The sequence below is a fragment of the Hippichthys cyanospilos genome, chromosome 1 (genome assembly GCF_059441005.1).
Source record: "Hippichthys cyanospilos isolate Australia breed blue-spotted pipefish chromosome 1, RoL_Hcya_1.0, whole genome shotgun sequence".
Taxonomy (NCBI): Eukaryota; Metazoa; Chordata; class Actinopteri; order Syngnathiformes; family Syngnathidae; genus Hippichthys; species Hippichthys cyanospilos.
In genome coordinates, this window is record NC_142369.1 from 26,540,287 (window position 1) to 26,556,428 (window position 16,142).

General features: G+C 39.8%; 1 protein-coding gene across 1 annotated transcript in view; it reads right to left on the bottom strand.

The window, feature by feature from the left end:
- Window positions 1-16,142, bottom strand: part of pdlim2 (PDZ and LIM domain 2 (mystique)) — a 30,869-nt gene that overhangs the window by 7,516 nt on the left and 7,211 nt on the right. The window contains exons 3-6 of the mRNA XM_088433805.1: window positions 15,238-15,389; window positions 12,440-12,509; window positions 12,085-12,236; window positions 9,961-10,024 (exon numbers count right to left, since the gene is read on the bottom strand). Coding sequence (XP_088289931.1) covers window positions 9,961-10,024; window positions 12,085-12,236; window positions 12,440-12,509; window positions 15,238-15,389 — 438 coding nt within the window. The remainder of the gene's footprint in view (window positions 1-9,960; window positions 10,025-12,084; window positions 12,237-12,439; window positions 12,510-15,237; window positions 15,390-16,142) is intronic.

Genomic DNA, 16,142 nt, shown 5'->3' on the forward strand with positions numbered 1-16,142 from the left:
AGTGGTTTTGGTGATAAGTTACACTTTTCTGGCATGTTTATGTTATTAATTATTATTATTTCTATAAAAAACCGATGGGATAAAAAAAAATCCCAGGGCTTCGAACCCAATGTATTGAGGTGAAATTGTTTTTTTATAATTTTTAATTAATTTTCCAAGTATCCTAGACTTACAAACAATATATACCATGAGTTTTATTTTTCTCAACCCAAAAAAAAAAGCTAGTTAAACGGTTAAACAAAAGTGGATCACGAATATGGTGCAAGTCGCAATAAATTGCGACAGTTATGTACTGTTTATTTTTAAAAGATCAGAAGCTGCATCATGCAGCAACTCACGCAGCTCAGTGTTTTTTTTTCCGACATAATTTGGACAGAAGAGGGCGCCAAATATTCAGCATAAACAAAACATCAGAGGCGTAAACTTTGTTTCTTCTAAATTCGTAGCTTTTTGCAAGCGAAAAAAAAACACCCCTGTTGCAACATGGGCAAAGGTTGACTGATTTAGCTGTAATCATGTCATAAGAGTTCGTGAGTGAACTGAGTGAGCACGCCTGCATTAATAGATTGCAAGGCACACAACTCGCACCACTTTTACTTTCAATATCAACAAATAAACTCACGGCCACGAAACCAAACCAAATCTATAAACTATTGCAATCGCATTAAGTCTCAACACAATTTATAATCTTTGAGCATTTTCCAAATTCCGTGGGCAAAAAAAGGTTCTGTTTTATTTCAGACATGCAAAAAGGGTATGGAATGCAAAAAGAAAAAAAAAGTGCAGCTTTCTAAATACCTATTGTAAATTTAATTGTCAGCCAACAATGACCTCTGTTAAAAAGGTTCTTGCGGGATGGTAATTCTACTTTGCAAGACACCGGCTTCATTTCATAAAACAGTGGCCGTGATGAGATGAGGATCAGTCTGTTCAATGCCACCACCCGCTTTCAATCCAACAACTCTTTCAAGCAATGTTTCTGTTCCCAATCGAGTGCAATTTTCTCTTCTTTTTCCTTTTGTGAGAGAACCGATTAGTGGTGTGTGCCATGAAGCCTTCAGTAAAAATGATCACAGAAGCATCTCCCAGGGATTCTTCCCAGGATAATCCCAACAAAATAACTCTCATAACGTCACTTACTCCATACAATAATGTAGAGGCACTCGTATCCTATCCTGTTGTGATCCCAACTCAAGGGCATGTATACCTGACAGACATGCACGCTTGAGGAATCCTTTTAGAAATATCACCATGGTGTAGATGAATCCTCACTAATGCAAACCAATCGTACATTATATAACTGTCTGGCTACCCGATGAGCCCTCCAAGAGCGGCCTTTTCTCTTTTTTTGGTAAAAATCCCAACAGTGATCTATGAGACACAAGAGGAATGCAGTGCAGTAAAGAAAAACAAAAAGAAGAAGGAAAACAAACCAATGGCCTCTGAAGGCATTCATTGCAGTAAACAGTACAGCTGGTAACTGTATGTAGATTAGACTATTAGACTGGGAGTATCGTTACACACACACACACATAGAAAGAGGGTACATAAAGTACATGATACAATACAATGAGTTTCTTGTTGTCGTTTTAGAAATATGAACTTGTCAGTGCTGTAAATGTGGCGTTCCCCTGAAAGATCTCTTTCTCCAATAAAAGATGATTTAATGCGTGCAATTGATAAAGAGGAATGACTTGATGCCAAATCAGTTGAAATACAAAAAATATAGAATTAAATGAGCACATATCTGACAAACACAACCGAGTGTTCCGTTTTTAAATACAGAAATTTGCATACACGTGCAAGAGCCACGAATGGTTGTTTTGCAGGTATACCAATACGCTTTTGGTGAGAATGTACCATTTTAAAGGTTTCATCCAAACACAGACTTCAAGATTAACTATTGGCCTTGATCCTTGGCGTGCTTAAATAAGCATAATATAGTATGATATAATACAGTATGGCATATAATTTTATTGGAGCGTAGTATGAATGGTTTGTAGTGAAGAGCAAACCATTGACCAGATCAAGGAACAAAAGCAGGAAACGGCAACCTCGAGTGCGAGCAGCTGTTTCAGATCAAGGCCAATGGAGATGCTGGGGATAGTGCCAGTGGAGGGGCCTTAGGTTTGGTTCCAAGCAAGCCACTCTGCATCACCACCACACAGCAGATTCAATTACAGGGCATGGGCTAGCACTGCACAGCGCTGATGCTCAGGAAGTTTTATTTTCGGATAGTTGGCGTTGCCATTGCAAAGTGCAATTTCTGTTCATCCACTGTCTTGCCACATAAAATGAATGATGAACAACAATGAGGTAAACGCTATCTTACTATGCCAAACTGCAGTACTATTACTAATGAAAGTGTGAATATGCAGTGTTTAATATCTACTGATTTCTTTGTTGGAGGTCTTGAACAAAAGGCCTGAACCCATGTGTCATCCACTGTCACTGATTGACCAAGTCTTGTAATTATGTCCTAGCACTGACTCATAACTGTGCCCACGTTCCGCAATGGCATACACAAGCTGTTACAGCAGATACAGAGTGTTGGATTATGTCACACATGATACCTGTAATTAAAATCCTTCAAAAGGTTCATAACAGTCTCATGTCAACAAGGGCTAAGGTCATAGATGTCTCAGATATTGCCACTGTAAATCTCCAAGCCTCGGACTTGAGTCTTGCAATACTTTCATCTGTGACTTCATGGCATAACATTCTCAATTTGGTAGGTTAGCCAGGTCTTTCTATACTAAGGGTAGGTAAAAACATGTACTGTAGATTCATCAACGCATTGTTATTCTTCTCAGAGTTCAGTATTAATTCAGCAAATCATCTGAATCGCAAATCAAACAGAATAGTGAACCCTCGCTACTTCGCGGTTCCACTGTTGCAGATTTTTTTTTTCCATTACGGAGATTCTCGACTTCCAAGGATTTTTTTTCATTACATATTGAACTTTTGCAATAGCTCCCAAGCATGCTCCTCCTGCGAAGACTTGTACTGAGCCTAAACGCTATCATAAAATGATGACAATTGCTGAGAAGGTGATACTTCATGAAGGGAGAAGTTAGGCGACCGTGGCCTGCCATTTGGGAGTGAACGAATCCACCGTTCGCTTCATTAATGACGAGGCGAACATTAGAAGACGGCTGCCATCACCTTTGGCAATTCAGCGAAGCCAGTTGTTACGACTCGTAATAAAAACAATGTCCAGCAATATCCTGCACAGGTTTCAATGGAAGTACAAAAGAATCGAGATTTGTAACCAAAAGTTATGGTTGTCTTGGAAGAAACCCGAGTGCTCTCTTTTCATATTTGATGATGCTGGTAGCTTCATAAGTTTTGCTTAAAATCATGAAACTTCCATAATTCACTCTAAATGTATTTTTTTGTCTCAAGCTCACAGTACATACTGTAGTGCTACATGTACTAACATGGAATTAAGTGATGCCAGTTTGAGTCCCTCCTCCTGTCTTGTTTGCTGGCCAAACACGATGATGTTATTCCTGACAAAAACCATGTGTAAAAGATCACAGGCTAAATGAACAGCCGAGAAAACAGGATGATGAGCAATGTGTCGTTGAGTTCACAATAGCTGTACAATGCTACAAGGCATTGAAAAGAAAAAAAAAAAAAAAAAACATTCTGAAGGAGACAGACTATCCTTAATCCTGTCAGCATTCAGTGGTTTTGGTGGACTGTGCAGGGCTCCTCATCTTCAAATGCTAGAAGAAGCAGTGTGATTGTTCAATGTCTTTTCTTTTTTTCTTTTTCACAGACGTACAAATTAGATTTAAAATTAGAGACCAGTTACACCTAAGATCAGTAAAGGTTGCCATTTTGCATGTATATTAGCACACTGACGTAACTGGAAATCAACATCTATTTTCATTGCACATGTCAGTGATGTCACAAATATGGCACAATGCAATATTGTTAGTTTCAATTCAACCTATCCAAAGATGAGAATGGGAGCAGGATGCTTGCTGCTCAATTGATGACCGGTTTGATTTAATGGTAGATGAAAAACGATTGGGGCGGCTTTCAATTGCCGTAACCAACAAGAAACAATGTGGTAGGTCTGTGGTTTTCCAGAGGCATAGCGACTTTAGAATTCAATTATAATACAGCTGTACGATGCATGGGTACAGCCAAGGGCTCGTCACTTTTATAGGAACTCAACAAATGACAAAGAATGGAATGCAAAATGTGAAATTATGTCTTATTTGGTCACTGTCACAATTAAATGTTTCACAACTTCAGCCACAGCCACATTTAACATAAAACAGACTTAGTAATGTGCACTGCTGGCAAATTGGCACAAACACACTGAAGTCATGCATGCATTTCCCTTTGACAACATTTCAATGTTGACGCACAGCTCAACCACCTACAAAAACAGCAGCAACTTGTAAACGCTCATCTCTCCTCAACAACACTCCCAAATCACCCTTGCAGGGCCAGTGCCCCCATCAGTGTGCCATGGGCTGCACAGCGGGAGGAAATCAAAAGGTCCCCTGTTTGCTTCACCACTCTAGGGAAAGAAAAGGACGCCGGCTGGGAATGAGGGGAGGCACGCTGCCGGTAGAGGCCACCATGGCTGCCAAGCTTAACTGCTACATGTCCGAGTGAGAAGGCTTTACGCAGTCCAGTCGGAGGAAAACATCCTTGTAACGTGGCCACTGCCCGCAGTAAATCCCGACACTGAATAGGCGTATGCAGCACTTCAAAATAAAATGCTACATGGCTTTTTCAATTATCAAACAACATAAACATGGACGATTTACATAAAAGAGACGTTGGGAGTTTTAACTTTTTAATTTCATAGAATGTCACACAATTTAAAAAAAATAATTGGATATCTTCTACATTTCATGTTTGGTAACATGTTTCATCACTGTCCTTTCCGTTTGACTTGAGAATAGGAGTTAACGCCGAAGAAATAATTTGTTTAATTATACTGAAGATGAACTTTCACCAGAGTTTTGGCATCCCCTAGGGACCCTTAGGATCCGCCTATATGTATTCCCTTGGTGAGCAAGCCCAGAAGTTCACATTATATCATCACATTATATAAAGGATACAGGAAGCGACATTCTCTGAGGCATTCACTGCTTCCTGAAAACACATGCACTTTCATAACAATTGATACGAGCCAAAACACAAATTCCATAGATCAAGAGATTCCCCATACTCTCATCAAAACCTTTGAAAAAGAACGCCAAAAACATCAATCACCTTTACTAAGTAAAAGTACTGTACGTCCAGACATGTAAAGGACTATACAGGATTCTGACATTTCAGGTACACGTTCTCAGGCACAAAGATCACTTTTTTTCCTGAACACCATCTTGACATTGCAAATTGGTGTGATGTCTTAAATACGGTTTGGCAAAGCCAGCAGGCTACTCGTTTTCCACAAACATCCCCTTCTTCTCGCTCTCGTCACACAAGGACAAGCCTTGTAATACCAGAACCAGTCATAAACAGACCGGACCATCACAGCCACTATTGTACACAGCCTTTTCTCAGGATACCCAACACCCTGGAAAAGGGGGGATCCTGTTGCGCACATCCCTCTTTGCTCACTGAGGCACCCAAAAGAAGTGTGGAAAAGCCGTTTAAGCACTTTTCAGACAGACTGATCACCTGATATAGTAGCGCTGTTCACATCTCAGGCGAGACAGAGGTCCTTGTCAGGGAGCCTCCACAGCTCACATTTACTGAGCTGCAGTGTTCCTGCCAGCCCAAGCAGCATAATGTACAGGGCAGCCAAGGCAGGCCTCTTCCCTGCCAATTCCCCATGGGGTGCTCTGAAAGAATTCGACTCGCTAATCACAGCGCTGCACTGGGACGCTAATCATTTTAAAACCTCAGTTGACAACATTTATGCAAAGGGTCGGCCAAAACCCATAACTCATCCACCAGGCTAAATGATAGTACACACTGAAGCTCAGAGGGCAGTCAGAAATTACATTTTATATCATCTTACAAAGCAGAAAAAGCGGAGGACAGACGGCGCAGTTTGAACTGTAGTTCAGTTGAGAACGGAGCGGCGTCAAATTTAACATTCTGGGAATGTCGCAAGTTACGCTTTCAAATATTGGAACAATAGACGCTAATTATAATCCATTTCTTTTGTTTCTGTGATTGAGTTTTTAAAGATGGAGTTAAAGGAAAGAAAACCTAAAATGGAAAACCAGATGTGTGTAGCTATGAATAACCACTAAATTTGAAGTTGTTCAAGACAAACAGCCAGAACAGGAGCAAGTTCATTCCAACAGGTTGAGCAAGAGCGCAAGTGGACATGTGCATGTGTGCATGCATGCGAATTGTCTTTCAAACGTAGGAGCTTTAGTCTCACAGTCACAAGTTACTGTGGGTCAGTGCTTCAGTTATATTTTACCAAGCCCCCTCTAGGAAAGAGAACCCCCCATCGAAGCACTGACGATAAATATTATCTATAAAATTGTATCGATATACCTAAACCTGTATCCTTTTTAACATTAACAAGAGAAAAACAATATCGATGAATTTAACAACTGTTCATTCTTTTGTAAAGCATTTATATGGGTTACAGCTTCATGTAAAACAGAAAAAACCCCAAGTGAATTCAAGTTTCGAGAGAGAGAGAGAGAGAGAGAGAAAAAAACGTACCATATTTTCCACACTATAAGTCGCACCCTCAATTAATGACATTTTAAAAAACTTTTTCCATATATAAGGCGCATCGGTGTATAAAGCGCACCCTCAATTAATGACAGATTTTAAAACTTTTTCCAATCACAAAATAGTAATACTCAAAGTAATAATAATAACTCAAATAATAACTCTAAACTCTCAATCGCATAACTCAATTGCAAACAGGTAAAGCTTACTTTATCACTTCATTCCCCAATCTCAATATTGATCCATATATAAGGCGCACATGATAAGGCGCACCATCAGCTTTTTTTTTTTAAAAAAAATAAGGCTTTTAGGTGTGCCTTATAGTGCGGAAAATACAGTATTTTACTACAACACACTTCACATGACAAAAATAAAGCCTTTTCCCAGGGGTCATCCGCGCCCCAGTATTTGAAAAGTACTACTGTAGGTTGTGAACCTTTAAAATGCATTGTAAATTAATGAGGTCAAATACATCTTGATTAGATTTAACAGTGGAGTCAAAGTCAAAAGTCAAGCAACCACCATGTCACCATAAATACAAGGAGTCACACCCAGTCAGAACTATGCTTAAGACTGATTAAGTCATCTCCAAACACTGTTACATTTTTGTACAGAGTCAACTCCTCAAACCAAACACCGAATGACCATTAGGTATGAGTTAGCAAGCCGCCAGTCATTTATACGATCTTATTAAAATTCCTGGCTGCAAAACCTCATCCGCTAGTCTTAACCCCAGGCACCTTTCATCTCCCTTTCAATGTGCTGCCTCAGGCAGGCATCTAAGTGAAGATCACTTATCTCACTTGTTTCAGTCGTGATCCGCCTTGAACAGATTCGAGTAACCACGTGGACATGTTGGAAAGTCACCATGACCTAAAACCACTTTCATAAACCCAACAAGCGTCAAGACAGTCCCATCAAGCAGAATATCAAAAAGGATTCCATACTGCTATTTCTGAGGAGTCTGCTGGAGCCAGATCCAACATTACTCTCTGAATGGACAATTTTTGCAACTTTCTATCTTGTCTGCGAGGTGCTAATGTGGGACTGAGCATTAAGTCAACTCGGGGAATCTGACAGCTTTAATATTAGACAAAACCGAGAGCCACAGTCCGACCGCGTGACGTTAACCCCCCCCGAGTCACTAACCATGCCCCCGTGTGTTAAATGCAACTGTCACTGTCATGCCGACGTCAAGTCGCACTTGCTTATAGTATTGTGACATGCCCATCTTCTGTTGCAATGTCCATTTCAGAGAGTTTCATCAGAGAGGCAAAGGAAAAATAAATCACAGCTCCATACTCCTGACTTGCAGTGTGAGAGCAGTTTGTGCATGAGGATCCCATTTCATGTCAAAAACAAAAGCATCCCAAACTCCAGAAGGTTTTTTTTTTTTTGATAAATAAATGAACCCACTTAGCCCAATGCCTCATGAAGGGAACATGCAAATGTTTTGACGGTCAAACCTTTGAATATTATTTTAACTTCATGAAGTGTCCGCAAGAGTTATAAAAAGGTCTAGACTTTTTTTTTCTGCCGTTACAAGGGGTCTTGTATGTTTTTCCTGCTCTATCATCTCAAATGTTCAGTCTTCACTGAGGCCAAGCATGCACACATAGCTGAAATAATTCACAATGAACTTTCCCACAACATGTTCTCTCTAAAGTTCACTAAAACCTCTGAAGATGCCAGAGTCACCCCCGTTTTGGGTTTGTTACTGGAACTGTAAATAAGCACAACATTGTTTGGTGGGACTCACGCGATAAAATTAAGACATATTTGACTACTTAAGAATAATAGCTCCTCTTGCAAACACTCCAGTTATGGCCATTGTATTTACAACAAAGGTTTTTTAACTGCTGAATGATGAAATATTTCAAAAAACTGTTTGCATTAGGTATGGGCTGAAAACCGGATTGACAACACATCGCAACACAATTTTAAAAGTCACGATTATTTAAAACCGTTCAATTCTGGCAAAACCGGTAAGGTTTTTTTTTTTTTTTTTTCCCCCCGCCTCCCTCGTCGTCTGCCTTAATGGGCAACTGAAATGTGCAGCTCTCATTGTGTATCATATGCGAGTCCAACTCTGCTGGAGCAGCACAATGACATCGTCCACTTCCTGCTTTGTCAGCTTCAGTACCACTGTAAGTTTGCTACTTTAGCCAACTACTGTGGGTAACGTAGCTAACATGTCATCCTATGCTACTTTCACGAAGTGTTTTATGAGATATCACTCGAGGTAGGACGTGAGCAGTCTATCGAGATGGAGTGTGCGCTACAAAATGAACCATTCTAACTTTTTCCACTGTTCAAACAAACAGTCCGCTGTCTGGGAAGTTTTCGGTTTTCCAAAATGAGCAGGCTACATTGCGAGCTGTGAAATTTCAGTGAGCGAGCTAGAAAGCGAACAACAGGGAGTGGTAGCAAGCAAGACAGCTTTTATTGGTTAGCAAAACCCATTTTGCTCACTCAAGGTTTGTTTTGATTATATTTACATATTTATTTTAATTCAGCATCGTAAATGTGTTGTATTGAAACAAATACTGTATTACAGGTATATATATTTTTAAGGAAACGTTTTATCACATAGAAAAAAAGTTAAACAAAGATTCAAAAATTTTTTATTTTTGAGCTGTGATTTTAATACCATGCTATTTTTGCTCAATGTTATTATACCTTCAGAATCTTCCCATGCATGGTTTGAATAATCTATGCTGTAAAAAGTTTAACTTTTTTTGCATGCTGTTGTTCCACTAAAGTCCTCATTAAACACACAGGCATAACAATGTGCTGAAGTTAACAATACAAAAGTGTGATATTCTTAAATGTTTCTTTTACTTTTGCTCAAAGCAGAGAAGTCAAATTGATGCATCTCAGAGTGCGAATTCAGAAAGAAACCTAACAATGACACATATGATCTCAACAAGGATACAGTATGTCCAGAAAAATTAGAGAGAAATTTCATATTTTGATTAATATTATGCCTTAACGGATGTGTGTTTCAAATCACAGAAAACAAAGCATCCTTCGTCCACCACTTATCCTGTTCGGGGCCAGGAGTGAACGGGAGCCTACCCCAGCTGATTTTGTGCAAGGCGGGGTACATCCTGAATTGGTCGCAAGTCATTCACAGGGCACATACAGACAAACATACATACAGTCTGGAATGTGAGAGGAAGCTGGCGTACTTAGAGAAAAGTCACGTAAGCACATAGTGAAATACACACAAAAATACCAGCGCAAAGATTAAAACCAAGAAGCACACTAACTGTGTAAACTAACCTGTGAAAGTGGCCTGGACATTTTATAACTTTTCTCCTCTGGCGACCAGGAGCGCAGCTGTACACTGCAAAACAACAACAAAAAGTAGTTAATTGGAATGCAAATATGGACACAACATCATGTTACGACCCTGCGATTCTATAGTTTGTTTGTTTTTTAACTTGTGTATAAACTCTCAAATGATGGCGAATGAGTTGTTTTTGGATTGAAAGTTGCTGGTATTAGTTACAGTATCAAAGAATGCCATACATAATTAAGGTAACTAAAGTGTAATCATCTCATGCAAAATGCAAATCATAATATGTTTCAATGCATTTATACTAATGCTCGCTTCAAAACACTGTAGAAAAGGAAGTTAAGTCAAAGACAAGTTAAATATGATACATGTGGATGCATTTAAAAAAAAATAAAAGGCCAAAAAAAACCTTACTGAGGCCAAACATTTGACCTTTGGTCTATAAAGTTGTCACAGAGAGTCCACAAATGGCCAGCATACAATAAGTGTGGTGAACGTTCCACATTCTGCTTTTGTTCAAGTGACTGCAAACGAAGGAATGTGATATCCTATGCATATTCTTTGTTACTACAGTAAAAGCTTGTGGCTCCACTTTGTTATTCTCATACCTTTTGACACTGGATGCTGCAGCGTCAAGAGAGCACTTTGTCAACATTTAATCCCATCCAACTTGTCAAACAGTACACTTTTCACAGAGACTCAACGCCCGCCAGACGGATACAACTAAAGGAGCTTTAAATAGACAGGCACAATTTTATTTGTGGATAATTTAATCAACTAGGTCTGCTTGTAACTTAAGAAAAAGGTCCCTTGGTTTCATTATAACTTCATCATACACTTGTATTAGTGGAAAACCTTATCTACTGAAGAGCTCAATGTGTTTATGTTCCAAAAGTAATTTCATCAACATCTTACAATACTGAACAGATAATTATATTTAATTCCACAGTAGACGGATGTTCAGGCAATCAAACATTTTACTTGACATCAGGGATCCTAAGGGATCATCTCTTGGCATTTTAAATTGCCTATTTTACATTTTTCTTCTGGTCTGTGAATTTATTTACGCTTCATTGGTTCAACCTCTCCATAGTCTCAAAGTTTGAAAGGTTCGCAGTAAAACTACTCTTATTTTTAACCACTGCTGTTCTGATAACCCAATTTTTGTTAGCAGTGGATTTTAGCCTTTGTTAGATTAAAACAGTGATTCAAAATAAATAACCCAGAAACGGCCCCATCCCTTTTAGACAGAGCGCTGGGCGAGCCGTTTAATCTGATTTGTGAAAATCTGGCCCTACTGTATCAATTATGAGTCTATGTTTGCTCATATAATCCAACATCGTAGGGGACTGAGCATCAGAATGGAACTTTTTTTTTTTCCTGACAGGGACTTATCTGTTCAAAAGGTATATTATCATAAATAGCTGCAGAACTGGGAAATTATAACATTTCACATTTGTACTATAAATACTTTCCAGACATGTAAAGGAATCCTGAAACTTCAGCTTTCCCATCATTTGGAGAGCCAACATAGACTCTCTGTACTGTAATTGTAATGACATTTTAAAAAGTGCATTTGTTATGCATTGAAAGTATTTTTTTTTAATGGCAGTTAAGATGTTGCATGATAAATTCGGTATGACACATTTTTGCTGTATAACTGAATTATCAAAAGCATTATAGTAAAATGATCTTTTCATTTTTCCTGGCACAGAAATTTTTAAACTATGTTGCCAGGCCTGACAGTTTGCACAGCATTCTTCTACCATTTAAGGATGATGAATCAATTCAGTTTGTGGACACAAACTACATATTTGGTACGAACAGACTTTTCCACAAATACAGAAATTCATTTAAGGTAAATTTTCAATCTTTCGCTACAAATACATACAGCAAGTAATGTTGCTTTTCCAGATTATGGTTTTATTATACCACATAAGGAGATAATAACCTTTAGCAGTATTGCATTTAAAGCATCTGTGGGAACCTTGTAAAGGTTAGCTTCACATTTGTCCAAAAACCAAAACCAAAACTTTGGTTTTAGAGCATCTGACACAAGGTCGTTTTTAGACACGGACACATTTAACTGTGATGATGGGAGCTACAACCTCTTGTTGGGAGTGGTAGTGAACCTCTCCTTCTTGCCATCAGGACTGCCAGGTGGTTGCGGTGAATACGGCACAGGTGACACTGATGCAGGGCTGGATATGCTGTACTCTCTATAGTTCTGGTTCTCGTCGCGACTTACTATCACTGCTTCCTACAAATCAAACAGTCATAGAAGAGTACTTCAGCATTGCAGTAAGCTGCTGCAATTATATATTTATTTTTGTTTTAATGAAATCAGTTTTTCACAAATGCTGGACACCAAAACAAAGGTCATTATGAATAAAATGTGGATTTAGAGAATTTGCTCTGTTCCAAAAATACAGATGACTGAAAAAAAAAAAAAAGAAACCTAACCTGAAAGCGTCCAGTAAGCTGTTCGGGTGTGCTGATACCATTTGTCTGTTTCGGGCTGGAAAGTTCAACCCTATAGAGAGAAAAACCCACAATCAATTGAAAATTAACTTTGACGTCAAGCAATTCAATTTGATTTCTTTTCAAATTTAACAGTTTTAATTTCAGTGTTGAAACACTTAGAATAAAAATAATACCGGTAATAATAACAATGATTGAAAGCTCCTTCTGAACCTTTTACTGGAATACCATTTGAAATTACATGATGGAAAATTTTCAGACTGCTTTGGATAATGTTCAAGCAAGTCTGATGGCATCTGACTGTGTGTCTATTTAAAAAAATGTTCCTCTGATGGCGCTCTTCTTTCCAACTACTGTAGTCACTTTTGCTTTAAATAAAAAGCACATTCTGCAAGCAATTTGATGATTAAATTTGAAGGGGGAAAATGGGCAGTTCAGGGGCCAATTCAAACACACAGTGTCCCCCTAGCTGCAGGGCCGGAGGCTGACTGGCTCATGGTCAAGCCTGAGGTACTGTAATGAGGCACACAGGAAGGCCAGAATGCCTGTGGTAAATCACACAGAAACACACCACCTCTGAATGCCTAGGCTCGCAATATCATGTGTGGGAAAGAGATGACAAGAAAAGGAAGAAGCACAGAAGCTGAAATATATTACTTCTCCAGAGGACAGAAAAACGTCAGCAATTTGAAATGGGAAGTGCATGACTGAAAATTGTTCACCTTCGCCTCATACCTTTGTCAGTGTGAAGCGGTGGCCAACAGACTGTCAGATGTTGTGTTACAGGTTAATGATTACAATCAGTGTTGAGTCTATAAGCACTGACTTCTCCATTACACAGATAAAAATGCTGAGGTTGACTTTCCACCATTGATGTTATCCTCATAAATCAACACCCATCTTGCAAATATAAGTTCTTCATAGCTGTCATCAAGGAGACCAGACAAAGGCAGATTTATCAGACGTGCAAAATACCTTACACAGAAAACTGAAAATTAATGTTCAGTATTGAGAGGAAGGAGAACAATTTCACACTAAGCACATAAAGCCTAATTTCTCTGAAGCCTATCCATCTATTTAACCACCTCGACAGACCAGTACAGAGTTCGCGTCACAGCAGAGGCTACACCGATCCGCCTGTCAATCTCCCGGCCAACCAATACCCCAAGATAATTAAACTACTCCACTTGTGGCAGGACCTCATCCCCAACCCAGAGAGGACACCTCACCCTTTTTCGACTGAGGACCAGGGTCTCAGATTTGGAGATGCTGATCTTCGTCCCAGGCGCTTCATTCTCTGCTTTGTATTGTTTCAGTGAGAGTTGGAGGTCACGGCCTGAAGAAGCCAACAGCATCACATAATCCACAAATAGCAGAGATGATATGCTTAGACCCCCCAAACCGGACCCAACGCTTCGGCTGCACCTAGAAATTTTTCCATGAAAAGGTAATGAACAGAAGCCGCCTTGGCCTAGTCCAACTCTCACTGAGAATGAATTTGGCTTCCTGCCAGCAATGCGGACCAAACTCCGACAGAGGGTACAGAGACAAAACAGTCCATATCAGGGGGATTCCTAAAAAGGGAGACCATCACATCAGTCTGCCAATCCAGAGACACTGTCGCCAATGTCCATGCGATGTTGGAGATACAACCCTATAACTTCCAGAGCCTTTAGGAACTCCAGGCAGAGCTTATCCACCTACGAAGCCTTGCCACGAAGGAGTTTTTTGATCACCTCAGTGACTTCAGCCCCAGAGATTGGAAGCTCCGAGGTGGGCTCTCCTGACAACAATTCCTCAAAGGAAGACTTCTAAGCAAGTCTTAGATGTACTGTAGTCACCGTATATTCCCAGCAGACGCTCACAATATGTTTGAGTCTGACCGGCATACTCCTAAACCATCAGAGCCAACACGCCACAAGGTGGTGATCAGTTGACCTCATATCACCCAAGTGTCCAAAACACACGGACACAAATCCTACAATATGTCCACAAAGTCGATGATCAAACACCCTTATGTTTGAACATGGTGTTTATTATGGACAATCCATGGCGAGCACAGAAGTCTGTTCGGATTCAGATCTGGGTGTTGGGGGGAGGGCATATACGTTCAACTAAAATCAAAATAAACATGATCAATGTGAGGTGCCATGTTACAAGCCTCTAAAAAGTTAAAGGTTTATGCTATACACGACCACAAACAGCAGTCTGGTAGCTGTGCCACTACAGTACATAGAGGCATTGTCCTGGGCCATCTATAAGTAACAGTGTGGCTTCTGGCTCAGTGGTAAGGTCAGCAGGGTAAAATACACCCACATGGACATTGGACAAGCAAGGAGAAAACATGTGAAAGTACTGTACATGTTTGTGTGACAGCGTGTGAATGTCTGGCTGAAACCAACAGGAAAAAAAAGCTAGACAATCTCAAAGAAGGAGTAGGGGAGAAAGTGACAAAAAAGACCTTCCATTACACTTCCTAGCCAAGAGCAGACGTTAGTGAAAGCAAACCTCTTTTGGTTTTTAAACACTCTTGATGAAGAACCAGGGAAAACAAAAATGTGGCTCTAATTCAAACTGGTATTTCCCCTGATTGCAATCACTTGTTTTGTTTGTGCAGTGTTTACATGACACAAAACAGTGGAAGAACTGACTGTAGTGTGGACATTAAATGAGGGATGCTCTTGAACTGGGGGGAAAAAAAAACACATTCTCTGTCTTTTAAATGCTAAATTCAACCACAGGAATGTGGAGATCATAATCTTTTGATTCATGGCGCATACCTCTCCACCATCAGCTGCAGATGGTTCTTGGAGTTCTTGATTTTGTTCTGGGCCTCTACATTCAGCATGTCAGCAGTATTTTCCCCATTGATGGCCAAGATGACATCACCTGGTTTGAGAGTTGCTTGCTCCGCTTTGCTGCCTCCATTGACCTATTGAATAAATAAAGAAAGCATTAAAATAAACAGAGGCCCAACTAAAACTATTTATTTCATCGATGTGCAAATAATTTAATGGAAGGAACAGAAGATAACTAATGACATGTTGGGGGGGGGGGGGGGGGGGGGGGTGGTTAAGAGGCTAAACGCAAAGTTTTATCAAATGGCTGTATCAAGTGCCTTATCTAGCAGTCTATCTTCATCAACTGGAGAGAAGATACAGCTCTAAGCATGGAATGAAAAACGGTCAAGTCTGTCAGTCAACTGTGATGAGGTTGATACACATCCTTTGGAAGAAGTTCTTTGTGTGACAAATGTGAAGGTTTGACCTACGTACAGCCTTTATAGACATCAAAGTCAATGTCACACTGCCACATCAGTGGAAATTCCACTTTGATTGGAGCAAACTTTGGTTTCTACTTTCAAGCCTCACGCACCCAGGCATCAAGGGCTTGATTATACATCCAATCCTTAAAAATGTACAGACTGACATCTTCAGCAAAATGTAATTAAAAAAAAGAGAAGGAGAAGAACAAAGAATGTGAATCGCTATACAAGCTGGACAGTGTGAGCCTTCAGTCTCCAGAGAAAACATGTGCGTATGCAGTGAGAATCCCAGTCCCTTTAGCAAAGAAAGAGGGCAGAGGGGCCATGCCAGTGGCCCTTCAAAAGGCAATTAAGTGTTGCTGTGGTGACCCACAACGCTGGATGCCTTTTCTGATCAAGACATGCTTGGATTAACATCAG